The sequence below is a fragment of the Hippocampus comes genome, unplaced genomic scaffold (assembly GCF_001891065.2).
Source record: "Hippocampus comes isolate QL1 unplaced genomic scaffold, H_comes_QL1_v1.1 scaffold78, whole genome shotgun sequence".
Classification (NCBI taxonomy): Eukaryota; Metazoa; Chordata; class Actinopteri; order Syngnathiformes; family Syngnathidae; genus Hippocampus; species Hippocampus comes.
The window spans coordinates 156,764-171,428 of NW_017805798.1; the positions used below are offsets into that span (position 1 = coordinate 156,764).

At 47.6% G+C, this 14,665-nt stretch overlaps 2 protein-coding genes across 2 annotated transcripts in view; one reads left to right on the top strand and one right to left on the bottom strand.

The window, feature by feature from the left end:
- LOC109525317 (gastrula zinc finger protein XlCGF8.2DB-like) overlaps nucleotides 1–446 on the bottom strand; it is a 4,687-nt gene extending 4,241 nt beyond the window's left edge. Inside the window, exon 1 of the mRNA XM_019885743.1 lies at nucleotides 429–446. Coding sequence (XP_019741302.1) covers nucleotides 429–444 — 16 coding nt within the window. The 5' untranslated portion in view covers nucleotides 445–446. The remainder of the gene's footprint in view (nucleotides 1–428) is intronic.
- Nucleotides 447–2,073: 1,627 nt separating this feature from the next.
- LOC109525140 (zinc finger protein Xfin-like) overlaps nucleotides 2,074–14,665 on the top strand; it is a 23,416-nt gene continuing 10,824 nt past the window's right edge. The window contains exons 1-8 of the mRNA XM_019885430.1: nucleotides 2,074–2,149; nucleotides 2,371–3,233; nucleotides 4,930–5,733; nucleotides 8,823–9,736; nucleotides 10,523–10,910; nucleotides 11,943–12,069; nucleotides 12,712–13,352; nucleotides 13,926–14,651. Of these exons, the coding sequence (XP_019740989.1) occupies nucleotides 2,685–3,233; nucleotides 4,930–5,733; nucleotides 8,823–9,736; nucleotides 10,523–10,910; nucleotides 11,943–12,069; nucleotides 12,712–13,352; nucleotides 13,926–14,651 (4,149 nt within the window). The 5' untranslated portion in view covers nucleotides 2,074–2,149; nucleotides 2,371–2,684. The remainder of the gene's footprint in view (nucleotides 2,150–2,370; nucleotides 3,234–4,929; nucleotides 5,734–8,822; nucleotides 9,737–10,522; nucleotides 10,911–11,942; nucleotides 12,070–12,711; nucleotides 13,353–13,925; nucleotides 14,652–14,665) is intronic.

Consider the following 14,665-nt stretch of genomic DNA (forward strand, 5'->3'; position numbering starts at 1 on the left):
CAGCAACCGCTCGATGCCACAAAGCCCAAATCAACAAAAAGAAGCAGAAGAAAAGCGGACGTTAGCAAAGAGGCCAAAAGGAGCAACGCCGTACTGGTGGAAAAAAAACACGTTGTAAAAGCCAAGTTGGGAAAAACGAAAAGCAAACCTTTTTGAAAGAGCCATGGCGTCCCACGAGGAGCAAGTTTGTCGCGCTCGAGACGCGACCGAGTGGCGACCACGGGTGGAAAAAGCTGCTGCTGGCACGACGCTGCACAAACGAGGTGCACGCTCGCCTGCTTCCTCATTTCGTTTCAGCACGTTCCACTTCTCGATTGGCATGATTGACTTTTAAATGTTTACACGAAAAGGCAACAATAAAACGATGGAGAAATAAACTTCCAGGCGTAATGAATTTACATAAATCTTCAATAAATACAAATAAATACCTCCCAAGCTGCACATATCCACAATGACGTTTCTCGGGGTCCGTCAAAAGAATGTTTCTACGAGATTGTTGATGATGGCAAAAACCTAATTTCTGAAATAGGGCTCACTGTGATTTGGCTTACATGCTCTTTGTGTTTCTTGCCTCCTCCAGACGTCCGGCAGCTGATTGGTCATCGAGAGGAGCTCAACCCTCACCCGCAGGTTGGGACCTCCCGTTTGGAGCTGCCCCACCACGTCAAAGAGGAAAAAAAGACTTGCGACACAGTTTTCCTCTTCCGAACACCTAAACTTTGAAACAATGGTTTGTTTTTCACCAAACGACATGTATAGGTTTTGACAAACGTGACAGTTATGTCAACCAAATACACGTTTATTTCGTTGGTTTGCATTGGTACAACGCTCTCCGTATGCGTAAAAAGGAGGACTGAAGCGGATTTCACATATCCACCCAAAACTAGCTGCCCTAGGCAAGAGGGCCCCACGAAATATGTCTTTTGTTCGGTGACAACTGCTGTGTTTTTGTTCTGTGTTGTCTGTTTTCTGCCACTGTTGATCTCGATGTGTTCTTGTGGAAAAGAATTCCCCCACGGGGACCGTCAGGTCTAAAGTCTAGCTCCTCGGATGCCGCGGAATTACAAGGGGAACTTCAGGAAAAGATTTACTCTCCGCTTTCGTGTGTCCGCGTGTGTGAAATCAAGTTGCTCCAAAAAAAAATTGTCCGCTTGCTGCGTTGGACGTTACGTTGCGCTATGCTATGCTAACCTAACCGGCACAATGTGCTTTTTTTTCCCCCTTTCTTTCTTTGTGTTTCCCAGCGGCTGGCGTTAAGCTTTTAAGGCGCTTTGCCGCCCCCTACTGTTCTTTTTTGGTCACACACTGCAACTGCGTTCTTGGCAAGGCAAGGCAGGTTTATTTGAACGGCGCATTTCAAACAATTTGCACCCCCAATGTCATTCTTTTGGAGTGTAAAACGCAAGTCGTTAAGATGCTCTCTTTCCTACAACTGAATTCATGTGCTTTCCACTTTCCTAACCCAGCAACAAAAAGTTTAAACTTGAAACAAAGTATAAAACCGGAAACATATGTTCTTGTTTTTCTTCTCGCGGATTAAAAATCAACGAGAGCACAAAAATGCTGAACAGCAAAACAACATTAAGTGCAGTCACTCATTTCGTGCCTCTTTTTTTTTTGTTTTGTTTTTACAAAAACCAACTCACTCCGAATTTCTATATTTTTAAATGTTGATTCAATCTCCCCTCTTGCCCGCCGTGTTTTTTTTTCGAGGACCCCCCCGCCCCCACACCCTTCACCAGTATTTCCTGGAATGTGTCCTGCACATCCCCAAGCCACACTCCAGCACAGTAGGTGGCGCTAACGCACATCAAACGCTCGATGCCACAAAGCCCAAATCAACAAAAAGAAGCAGAAGAAAAGCGGACGTTAGCAAAGAGGCCAAAAGGAGCAACGCCGTACTGGTGGCAAAAAAACAAGTTGTAAAAGCCAAGTTGGGAAAAACGAAAAGCAAACCTTTTTGAAAGAGCCATGGCGTCCCACGAGGAGCAAGTTTGTCGCGCTCGAGACGCAACCGAGGGGCGACCACGGGGTGGAAAAGCTGCTGCTGGCACGCCGGTGCACACACAAGTTTGTCGCGCTCGAGACGCAACCGAGTGGCGACCACGGGTTGGAAAAGCTGCTGCTGGCACGACGCTGCACAAACGAGGTGCACGCTCGCCGGCTTCCTCATTTCATTTCAGCACGTTCCGCTTCTCGATTAGCATGATTGACTTTTAAATGTTTACACGAAAAGGCACAATGATGTTTCTCGGGGTCCGTCAAAAGAATGTTTCTACGAGATTGTTGATGATGGCAAAAACCTAATTTCTGAAATAGGGCTCACTGTGATTTGGCTTACATGCTCTTTGTGTTTCTTGCCTCCTCCAGACGTCCGGCAGCTGATTGGTCATCGAGAGGAGCTCAACCCTCACCCGCAGGTTGGGACCTCCCGTTTGGAGCTGCCCCACCACGTCAAAGACGAAAAAAAGGCTCCACCTGACCCCCATCTGGAGAATAAAGAGGAGGATCCGGAACGCTTCCACGTTAAGGAGGAAGAGGACGAGACCGATGTCAGCCAGTTGCTTCTCTCGGTTGTCTCCGTAAAGGGCGCCGCCGACGCACCCGAGTCGATTCCGCTTAGTTGCCGCCTCGGAAGGCCGTCGCCCGACAAACGCTTGGCGCCGCTGTCGGACAGTGACGACATGGGCGATGCGAGCGACGCAGACCGCGAAGGTGACGACAAAGCGCTGAAATCCTTCCATAAGAAGACGGGTGGCAGCTGCTCCACTTGCGGGAAAACATTTGCTCAAAACGGACCTCTGATCAGACACACGCGAACGCACACGGGAGAAAAACCCTACACTTGCTCCGCCTGTGGCAAAGGATTCACAAATAAGTCCGACATGGTCCGGCACATGAGAACGCACACGGGGGAAAAACCGTTCAGCTGCACCCTGTGCGAGAAACGATTCTCTCACAAGGAAAGTTTGGTCGCCCACACGAGAACGCACACGGGCGAGAAACCTTTCATTTGCTCCGTTTGCGGCAAAACGTTCACTCAAAATTCAAGCATGGTGGCGCACATGAGGATCCACACGGGGGAGAAACCGTACGGTTGCTCGCTGTGCGGCAAAAGATTCATTCTGAAGCCAAACATGGTCTCACACATGAGGACCCACTCTGGAGAAAAACCTTACGGTTGCTCGCTGTGTGACAAAACCTTTGCGTTTAAGTCCTGCGTGGTCACTTATGTCAACCAAATACACGTTTATTTCGTTGGTTTGCATTGGTACAACGCTCTCCGTATGCGTAAAAAGGAGGACTGAAGCGGATTTCACATATCCACCCAAAACTAGCTGCCCTAGGCAAGAGGGCCCCACGAAATATGTCTTTTGTTCGGTGACAACTGCTGTGTTTTTGTTCTGTGTTGTCTGTTTTCTGCCACTGTTGATCTCGATGTGTTCTTGTGGAAAAGAATTCCCCCACGGGGACCGTCAGGTCTAAAGTCTAGCTCCTCGGATGCCGCGGAATTACAAGGGGAACTTCAGGAAAAGATTTACTCTCCGCTTTCGTGTGTCCGCGTGTGTGAAATCAAGTTGCTCCAAAAAAAAATTGTCCGCTTGCTGCGTTGGACGTTACGTTGCGCTATGCTATGCTAACCTAACCGGCACAATGTGCTTTTTTTTCCCCCTTTCTTTCTTTGTGTTTCCCAGCGGCTGGCGTTAAGCTTTTAAGGCGCTTTGCCGCCCCCTACTGTTCTTTTTTGGTCACACACTGCAACTGCGTTCTTGGCAAGGCAAGGCAGGTTTATTTGAACGGCGCATTTCAAACAATTTGCACCCCCAATGTCATTCTTTTGGAGTGTAAAACGCAAGTCGTTAAGATGCTCTCTTTCCTACAACTGAATTCATGTGCTTTCCACTTTCCTAACCCAGCAACAAAAAGTTTAAACTTGAAACAAAGTATAAAACCGGAAACATATGTTCTTGTTTTTCTTCTCGCGGATTAAAAATCAACGAGAGCACAAAAATGCTGAACAGCAAAACAACATTAAGTGCAGTCACTCATTTCGTGCCTCTTTTTTTTTTGTTTAGAAGTAGATATCGGCTAGCAAGTAACTCCTTTCATTATACCAAAGTAAAAATCACATAAAAATAAGAATGACCTCTTTTTTTTTTGTTTTGTTTTTACAAAAACCAACTCACTCCGAATTTCTATATTTTTAAATGTTGATTCAATCTCCCCTCTTGCCCGCCGTGTTTTTTTTTCGAGGACCCCCCCGCCCCCACACCCTTCACCAGTATTTCCTGGAATGTGTCCTGCACATCCCCGAGCCACACTCCAGCACAGTAGGTGGCGCTAACGCACATCAAACGCTCGATGCCACAAAGCCCAAATCAACAAAAAGAAGCAGAAGAAAAGCGGACGTTAGCAAAGAGGCCAAAAGGAGCAACGCCGTACTGGTGGCAAAAAAAAAAAAAAAAAAACACGTTGTAAAAGCCAAGTTGGGAAGAACGAAAAGCAAACATTTTTGAAAGAGCCATGGCGTCCCACGAGGAGCAAGTTTGTCGCGCTCGAGACGCGACCGAGTGGCGACCACGGGTGGAAAAAGCTGCTGCTGGCACGACGCTGCACAAACGAGGTGCACGCTCGCCGGCTTCCTCATTTCATTTCAGCACGTTCCGCTTCTCGATTAGCATGATTGACTTTTAAATGTTTACACGAAAAGGCACAATGATGTTTCTCGGGGTCCGTCAAAAGAATGTTTCTACGAGATTGTTGATGATGGCAAAAACCTAATTTCTGAAATAGGGCTCACTGTGATTTGGCTTACATATTCTTTGTGTTGCTTGCGTCCTCCAGACGTCCGGCAGCTGATTGGTCATCGAGAGGAGCTCAACCCTCAGCCGCAGGTTGGGACCTCCCGTTTGGGGCTGCCCCACTAAGGAGGAAGAGGACGAGACCGATGTCAGCCAGTTGCTTCTCTCGGTTGTCTCCGTAAAGGGCGCCGCCGACGCACCCGAGTCGATTCCGCTTAGTTGCCGCCTCGGAAGGCCGTCGCCCGACAAACGCTTGGCGCCGCTGTCGGACAGTGACGACATGGGCGATGCGAGCGACGCAGACCGCGAAGGTGACGACAAAGCGCTGAAATCCTTCCATAAGAAGACGGGTGGCAGCTGCTCCACTTGCGGGAAAACATTTGCTCAAAACGGACCTCTGATCAGACACACGCGAACGCACACGGGAGAAAAACCCTACACTTGCTCCGCCTGTGGCAAAGGATTCACAAATAAGTCCGACATGGTCCGGCACATGAGAACGCACACGGGGGAAAAACCGTTCAGCTGCACCCTGTGCGAGAAACGATTCTCTCACAAGGAAAGTTTGGTCGCCCACACGAGAACGCACACGGGCGAGAAACCTTTCATTTGCTCCGTTTGCGGCAAAACGTTCACTCAAAATTCAAGCATGGTGGCGCACATGAGGATCCACACGGGGGAGAAACCGTACGGTTGCTCGCTGTGCGGCAAAAGATTCATTCTGAAGCCAAACATGGTCTCACACATGAGGACCCACTCTGGAGAAAAACCTTACGGTTGCTCGCTGTGTGACAAAACCTTTGCGTTTAAGTCCTGCGTGGTCACGCACATGAGGACCCACACGGGAGAGAAACCTTTTCGTTGCTCGCTGTGCGGCGAAAGATACGCTCAGCGGGCCAATTTGACTGCACACAAGCGGATGCACCACAAAGAATAAGCGTCCTGTTCAAATAGAAGTAGATATCGGCTAGCAAGTAACTCCTTTCATTATACCAAAGTAAAAATCACATAAAAATAAGAATGATCTCGTCCCCATGAAATCAATCCCCAAAGAGATTTGAAGAACGAGCAAAAATGTCAAAGGTGACCCCATGTTGGCTCTTGTGCGGTGGTAGCCCATGTTGGGATACGTTGTCCCATTTAGCGCCCCGCTCATCCGGATTCGGTCAGACTGAAAACTGTGGATCGGGATCAGAGTGATCAAATGCAACGTTGCTTTGAAAAAAAAACGGCATAAAAGTCGGACGGATTACCTGGTCCTGGATAGCAAAAAATGCAATTTCCAAATCCACGTCATCATTTTTTTTCCCCAACAACTGACCCCTGCCGCTTCCATGTTGTGGTTTCATCCACTTGTGTTCTCCCAAAAGATGTGTAAATGTTCTGTTATGCTTTGTGCTACTCTTCAATTCATCGTGGTCATCTTCATCGTCGAATGTTGCTGTCTTCACTGCTCAGGCTTACGTCATGTTTGTGTTGTGTTTGCAGCTTCGCCAAGATAGTCTTGAGCTGCTGTGACTGTTTTAAAAGTTCGAATACTTTCAGACCTGACTTGACTTCAGCTACGTTCAGGCGCATTACTGCCACCAACTGCATTGGAGTGCCACTCTGAGAGAGCTAAAAATAAGCCCCAACCAAATTCAGTTTATCACAATTTATAATCACTTTTTTTTCTGTATCAATGTTATTAGCCCACCACCACAGATGTGTCAGCAACCACTGTTTGGTTTGTGTGCCCTCGTTTCCCTCGTGTAACGGCACCCCAAGAGCCCTGGAAATGTTCTGCTCTTTTTTATTATCTTTACTTTCTATATGTTCCTTTCTCTGTGCCGAAATGTGTAGTTGTCGTGCCATCACCATAAACGAGCTAAACCACGATGAGGGTGTCTACCTTGAATTTATTGCATGTATGTATGTATGTATGTATGTTTGTATATGGCCGTCTGCCATACCGCCCCAAGATGGCAGCCTTGCCGTAACACGTCTGCCATTGTGCGAAAAGCGACCACCGAAGAAAAATAAGGCGGAAGTTGACGACGAGTGCGAGTTGAAGGCAAGAGCGACGTTGAGATGAGTGCTTGTACCTCGGCCACAAACTGTTCACGTCGTTGCTAAGGAAACGAGCGAAACTATTGGGACTGGTTGAAAGAACGATGGCGTCGTCCGAGGAGCAACTTTGCCCAGCGAGCGTGCAGAACGAGCTACGAGGAGTAGCTGTTCGGTCTGCGGTAAAAATTTTACGACGAGGCAAAATGTGAACATACACATGTGGAAGCACAACGGACAAAATCCTTTCAGTTGTTCCGTTTGTGGCGAGACATTTGCTCAAAAAGTCGCCTTGATTGCACACACAGCCGCACACACTGGGGAAAAGCCTTTGACGTGCTCCATTTGCGACAAAAGCTTTTCTTACAAGTACTCTTTGAAATCACACGTGCAAACGCACACGGGGGAGAAACCTTTCACATGCTCAGTTTGCAGAAAAAGCTTTTCTTACCGAAACCGTTTGAAAACTCACATGCGGAAGCACACGGGCGAAAAGCCTTTCACTTGTCCCGTGTGTTGCAAAAGCTTTTCCTATAAGCACATTTTGACTGCGCATAGGTGCAAACACACCGGAGAGAAACCTTTTAGTTGTTCAGTTTGTGGTAAAAGCTTATCTTACAAGCACACTTTGAAATCCCACATGCTAATGCACACGAGGGAAAAACCATTCAAATGCTTACTTTGTGGCAATGGCTTTACGTATAAGAAAAGTTTGACTACACACATGTTGACACACAACGGACAATAAATGCTCTCCTTGCTAAAACAGTGTTTGCACTGTGATTGAGAGGAAATAAATTTCATCTGTGCTGTATGTTGTACATAGAGCATATTTGACAATAAAGCTGACTTGCCCTGACTTGACTCATTACCTATCAGCGGCCATTCCAGTTGTATGTGATGTATTGTTGTATATTATGATTCATTTTTAATTCAGTGTTTTTTAGAACACTTTTTGACAACAATACCAAACAAAATTGTTATTGCCCCCATTGCAATCAAGACCATCGAGTTTTCGAGCTCTTCGCGCCTCTTTTGCCACTTCAGTATCGTCACAAGATGGGAGCCATGACTTCGCACGGCTGCCATTTTGCGGCGGTATGGAATGGAAGACGCAGCTCGAGGTGTCTTCCGACATTTGGACTCGAGTAATGGTAATTCGACAACGAGAAACAACACATACGCAGATGAGGTGCTCGTGGCTTCGACGCTCACAGCCACTCGGACCTCGTTGCAGTATCGTATACTGTCGCCAGATGGCAGCAAAGCGGCACCCCCGGAAATATTAAATGCCGCGGGCCACCATCGAAGAAGAAAAGGCGAACCTCTCGGAAGCGTGAACGACGGACTAGGTAAAAGTTGCGCTTGTGGTCGATACAAGAAAACGTCTTCAGGGTTTGTTCACACTTGAACCGTTTGGGAGAATGATGGCGTCGCGCGACGAGCAACTTTGACGTGCCGGAGAGAGGAGACCCAGCGACAGTCACAACAACAGGACGCCATTTTCTTCAGGCAAGGTCTGTCCACATCCTGCAGAGAAGACAATCTACATGTACACCAGACATGTCCAGCTGCGGTCAAGGGCCGCCGCCCGTCTTGCTTGTTTTCCATCTGTCCCTGCTGCAACACCCGATTCAAATGATCACTTAATCTCGGTGCTACTGCCGATCCGCACCAAATACTACCTTTTGGGCTAAACAAGCCACCGTAGCCCGGCATCGTAGGCAATATTAGCCCCCTTAGTGCAGGTTGATTAGACGAGATGCTTCGTCTTTCGTTTAGCCGCGCCGCTGCCATCACGTTGTGGGTCAAAGCATGAGGAGCACGGGCTCCTGCGGGTTGTTGCACCTATTCGGCGGCGCTGTTCCAAAATTTTGAAAAATAGCATCGCACAATGTGCATTGAATGACCTCCGCTTGACACGGAAAAAAATATTTTTGCCGCTCCGCACATTGCACAAATATCCAAATCAAGACAAGAGCAAGTATGAATTGCAGTTTTGCTCCATTTCCTGGTTTGTGCTTTCGGTGCCGCCCGCGTCATTTCTGTCCAATGGGAGCACCCATCGTCACTCGCGTCGATGTGTTTCCGGAATGTTGTTCTCCTGTGCACAAGAAGCCTCGGCACAGTTGTGTGAGGCTCCTTATGAGTTTCACGGTGTACTTGTGCTTCTTTTGTTCCGTAGACGTTCAACAGCCGACTGAGGGGAGCCCCAGTATGGATTGTCAGCAGCCCCCCAACGTCAAAGTGGAGGAGGAGGACGCCAGCGACTTGCCACTGACGGTTATCGTTGTCAAGATAGAAGAAGAGGACGGACGACAGACAGCTCCACTGACAGACAGCGACGACACGGACGATAGGACCGATGGAGAAGGCAAATATTTGAAAAAGGCAACGACTCTTAAAGAGAAGAAAAATTGTGAAGCGCGCCGGAGACGTCATATTCGTAAGGAGGGTTTGACCTGCTCTGTTTGCGGTAAACAAATTCCTTACGAGAGTACTTTGAATGAACACATGCGGACACACACGGGAGAAAGGCCCTTTAGCTGCTCAGTTTGTGGGGAAAGTTTTGCTCGAAAAGCCAACATGAATCGACACGAGCAGACGCACACCGGAGAAAAGACGTTCGCGTGCTCGGTTTGCGGGAAAAGCTTTTCCTATAAGCACAGTTTGAATGTCCACATGACGGAGCACACCGGGGAAAAACCTTGGCGCTGTTCAGTTTGTGGCCAATGTTTTGCTCGAAGGGAACGTTTGCACGTACACGTGAGAGGGCACACGGGAGAAAAACCCTTCAGTTGCTCAGATTGTAGCGGAAGGTTTCGCCATCGCTCCAATTTGAACGCGCACATGCGCAGACACAAAACAGAGAGAATAAATCTTTTGCAGTAGTCAGAACCCGCTTCAAAAGCTGGAAATGTTCCGTTTCATGTTTCTTCCTGTCCAGGGCGCGATAAATTGTTTTCGTGGTCTATATTGGTGTCTTCTTTTGAGCTGCACCTAGAAAGTAAGGTGCCAATTTACAAATACAACGGCGTGTTCTCAAAATGTAAACGTTGCGTGTCAATTACTCCAAAATAGTAGAAAACGTGAGTTTACCGCCGCGCGTCTTCTTTTCATGTTTCATGTTGCATTCTGACGTCTTTGAGGGTGTTTTTTTATTATTTCCTCTGCTGTTCACCCGTCGTCAATACCTTTGCAACAGGGTTTGTTCACACTTGAACCGTTTGGGAGAATGATGGCGTCGCGCGACGAGCAACTTTGACGTGCCGGAGAGAGGAGACCCAGCGACAGTCACAACAACAGGACGCCATTTTCTTCAGATGTACTTATGCTTCTTTTGTTTCGCAGACGTTCAGCGGCCGACTGAAGGGAGCCCCAGTATGGATTGTCAGCAGCCCCCCAACGTACTGAAAACTGTGGATCGGGATCAGGGTGATCAAATGCAACGTTGCTTTGAAAAAAAACGGCATAAAAGTCGGACAGATTACCTGATCCTGGATAGCAAAAAATGCAATTTCCAAATCCCCGTCATCATTTTTTTTCTTTTTCATCCACTTGTGTTCTCCCAAAAGATGTGTAAATGTTCTGTTATGCTTTGTGCTACTCTTCAATTCATCAAGGGTTTGTTCACACTTGAACCGTTTGGGAGAACGATGGCGTCGCGCGAGGAGCAACTTTGACGTGCCGGAGAGGAGAACCGGCGACAGTCACAACAACAGGACGCCATTTTCTTCAGGCAAGGTTTGCGGGAAAAGCTTTTCCTATAAGCACAGTTTGAATGTCCACATGACGGAGCACACCGGGGAAAAACCTTGGCGCTGTTCAGTTTGTGGCCAATGTTTTGCTCGAAGGGAACGTTTGCACGTACACGTGAGAGGGCACACGGGAGAAAAACCCTTCAGTTGCTCAGATTGCGGTAAAAGTTTTGCATCAAAGCAAAATTTGAGCATTCACACGAGGTCGCACACGGGAGAAAAACCTTTTAGTTGCACAGTGTGTGGTAAGAAATTCACTCAGAAGTTTTATTTGAATGCACACGCGCAGAAACACACGAATACATAATTCCGATCCGCGATCGTTTTGAGAAATTCATTGATATACACGGTGATGTCATCCGAAAGGCTTATCAGTAGAGATGTGACGACGTTTTAAATACCGCCGCGGTTTCTCGGTTATAAAATTCCGGCAATAATCCCATGTCATGTCAAAGTTGAGAAACGGAGTCATCCACTGGCGCTGTTGAGTGGGCTGTTTTGACAAGTGCTACACCGCCCCCTGCCGTCACCTTTGCTGAAGTGCTATTCGTCCGTGCGAGCTAATTTGATGTTATTTCCGTTTCTTTTGAAGTCTGATGTCTGATGGCAGAAGCAACTCGGGTAGGTCCCCTTCGCCAATTGAGCTATCTGATTGCGCAAATAAAATTTTTGTTGTTACAATTTGAAAGGCACCCGAATGAAAATGGTGGCTTTTAATCATAAACAAAAATAATATTACGTCAGACTGGTATGGTGCTTTTCTGGACGTACTGGACACTGAAATGGCTCGCAAAGGAGACTTCATTCATGCACTCGCACATTCACACTGGTGGTGGTGGTGGTAAACTACGTATTTTGCCACACCTGCCGAGGGCCAGGCTGTCAGGAGCGTGGTGGTATTCCTATTCCTATTTTGGGGGGGACAATCCCGCAATGATACAATCCTGTGCCCTTTTACTGTGAAAATATCATACAGTGACATTTTGATCGTATATTCATAATGATTTCGTGACGCAAAAAAAGAGGGCAAACAATATGAACCGTCACAAGTCAAATTTTGTGGCTGCTCTTATTTGCAATAAAAACAGTCACTGACTGACCTCAGCGTCCCTTTTACTTTTTTTTGGGTCATTCTTGAATACCGCCACAAAGGGGCGCCCGCGTAACATCAAGGCTGCTATGTTTGCCGTCAAACCACCGTCGAAGAAGAAAACGCGGAAGTTGGTGTGCTTTTTAGTTGGCGGTCGAGTGACAAAGCAGCGACGCCCAGCTTTTGTTCTTGTGCAGCTCGCTCAAATAAAACGTGCAATTGTTGAAATAGTTACAAAATAAATAGTCGGACTACTTGCAAGCGATGGCGTCGCACGAGGAGCAACTTTGTCAAGCGAAAGAGGAGAAGGATGGAGAAGCACGACAAGTGGCCGCCATTTTCCCTGCCTCCGGTGCCTCACTGCACAGTCGAGGTTTGGCCCCTTGAAGAGATCATCGATTGCTTTATTCCAAGTCGAAACACAAGTATCATTGTTTTGATTAGGATGAGTAAAATTGCCAATGACTAAAAGGGGGCAATATACTACAAAATTCTGTACAATATACACGTTAAAACAGTCAACGAGGAAGCCGTATCTCTACGATGTATAAGAGTTTATTCACATTTTATGTAGCGCTGAAGTGACTTGTTTACTGAACAGTTGTGGAGCGAATTGGGCTTGGGTTTGCGCTGTCAAAACGAACATCAGTTTACCCTCAAAATTAAAATAATGAACAAATAAAAATGTGTGCATGCAAATACGTCCTGTTTTTCTACTTTCTTCCCTCCAAATGTTGCTGCTGTAAATTGCGAATGTCACCATTGTGAGACAAATCAAGGTTTTCTTATCTTATCTGAAAATGTGATGAGCCATAGTTCATTGAGGTTTGAAGGGGGGGTCGAAGCTTTCCCACGGGCACAGGTTTATCTTTCTTTCAGAAGAGGGCTAATGCCTTTTCACAGCATTGTAAGTCCTGTCAGCCTGTCAGCCCAAATACTATGCCTTGAGGTCAGCCACTGCTCGTAAAGTTTGACGCGTGTGCTCATTTTTTTTTGTTTCGCTTGCATCTTGTAGACATCCAGCAGCCGATCGGTCATCGGGAAGAAAATCCGGAGCCCCGTCGTATTAAAGAGGAAGACCAAGATCCGCAGCAGCCCTGCGTTAAAGAGGAAGAAGAGGAGGTCGACGTCAGCGAGTTCTCACTCAACGTCGTCGTCGTGAAGAGCGAAGACGACGAAGGCGACGCAGCCGAATGGTCGCAGCTTCATCGCCGCAGTCTCAGCGGAGAGCGCCGCGGGGCACAGCCCGCAGACCAGCGCTTACCTGCGCCTTCACGCGGCGGTGACTTGGAGAAACCCTCAAGGAGCGCCGCAGACGCCGGAGAGGACGACAGACCTTTGGCAAGCGCTGCGAAAGAACATTTGACCTGCTCACTTTGCGGTAAAAGCCTCTCTTGCAAGTACAGCGTGAAGGAGCACATGAGAACGCACACGGGAGAAAAGCCCTTCAGCTGTACCGTTTGTAGTAAAATGTTTGCTTGCAAGTCGAATATGGTGAGGCACATGAGAGCACACACGGGCGAGAAGCCAACTTTTCATTGTTCAGTTTGCGGCGACACGTTTGCACAAAAGGGCTCGTTGATCGTGCACATGGCGACACACACGGAAGAGAAACGCATCGATTGCTTTATTCCAAGTCGAAACACAAGTATCATTGTTTTGATTAGGATGAGTAAAATTGCCAATGACTAAAAAGGGGCAATATACTACACAATTCTGCACACTATACATGTTATAACAGTTATGGAGGAAGCCGTATCTACGATGTATAAGAGTTTATTCACATTTAATATAGGGCTGAATTGACTCGTTTACTGAACAGTTGTGGAGCGAATTGGACTTGGGCTTGCTCAGTCAAAATGAACCTCAGTTTACCCTCAAAATTATTTTGTGCATGCAAATAATGTTTTTCTACTTTCTTCCCTCCAAATTTTGTTGCTGTAAATTGCGAATGTCTCCATTGTGAGATAAATAATAAAATGTGATGAGCCATAGTTTATTCAGGTTTGAAGGTGGGGGGGGGGGGGGCTTTCACAGGGCCCAGTTTTTTTTTTCCAGCAGAAAAAAAAATGCCTTGTGACAGCGATGTAAGTCACAAAAACTGATACGATAGAGAGCTCACATCAATCAGCAGCTCCTGTCAGACCAAATACTATGCCTTGAGGTCAGCCACCGCTCGTAAAGTTTGACACGTGTGCTCAATTTTTTTGTTTTGCTTGCATCTTGTAGACATCCAGCAGCCGATCGGTCATCGGGAAGAAAATCCGGAGCCCCGTCGTATTAAAGAGGAAGACCACGATACGCAGCAGCCCTGCGTTCAAAGAGGAAGAAGAGGAGGTCGACGTCAGCGAGTTCTCACTCAACGTCGTTGTCGTGAAGAGCGAAGACGACGAAGGCAACGCAGCCGAGTGGTCGCAGCTTCGTCACCGCAGTCCGAGCGGAGAGCACCGCGGGGCAGAGCCCGCCGACCAGCGCTTAGCTGCGCCTTCGCCTGGCGGCGACTTGGAGAAACCCTCAAGGAGCGCCGCAGACGCCGGAGAGGACGACAGACCTTTGGCAAGCGCCGCGAAAGAACATTTGACCTGCTCACTTTGCGGTAAAAGCCTCTCTTGCAAGTACAGCGTGAAGGAGCACATGAGAACGCACACCGGAGAAAAGCCCTTCAGCTGTACCGTTTGTAGTAAAATGTTTGCTTGCAAGTCGAATATGGTGAGGCACATGAGAGCACACACGGGCGAGAAGCCAACTTTTCATTGTTCAGTTTGCGGCGACACGTTTGCACAAAAGGGCTCGTTGATCGTGCACATGGCGACACACACGGAAGAGAAACGTTTCGCTTGCTCAGTTTGTGGGAAAAGATTCGCGAAGAAAAAGAATCTGACGGTCCACATGAGGACGCACACGGGAGAAAAACCTTACAGCTGCTCCGTGTGCAGCGAAACCTTTGCCAAAAAGATCTTTTTGATTGC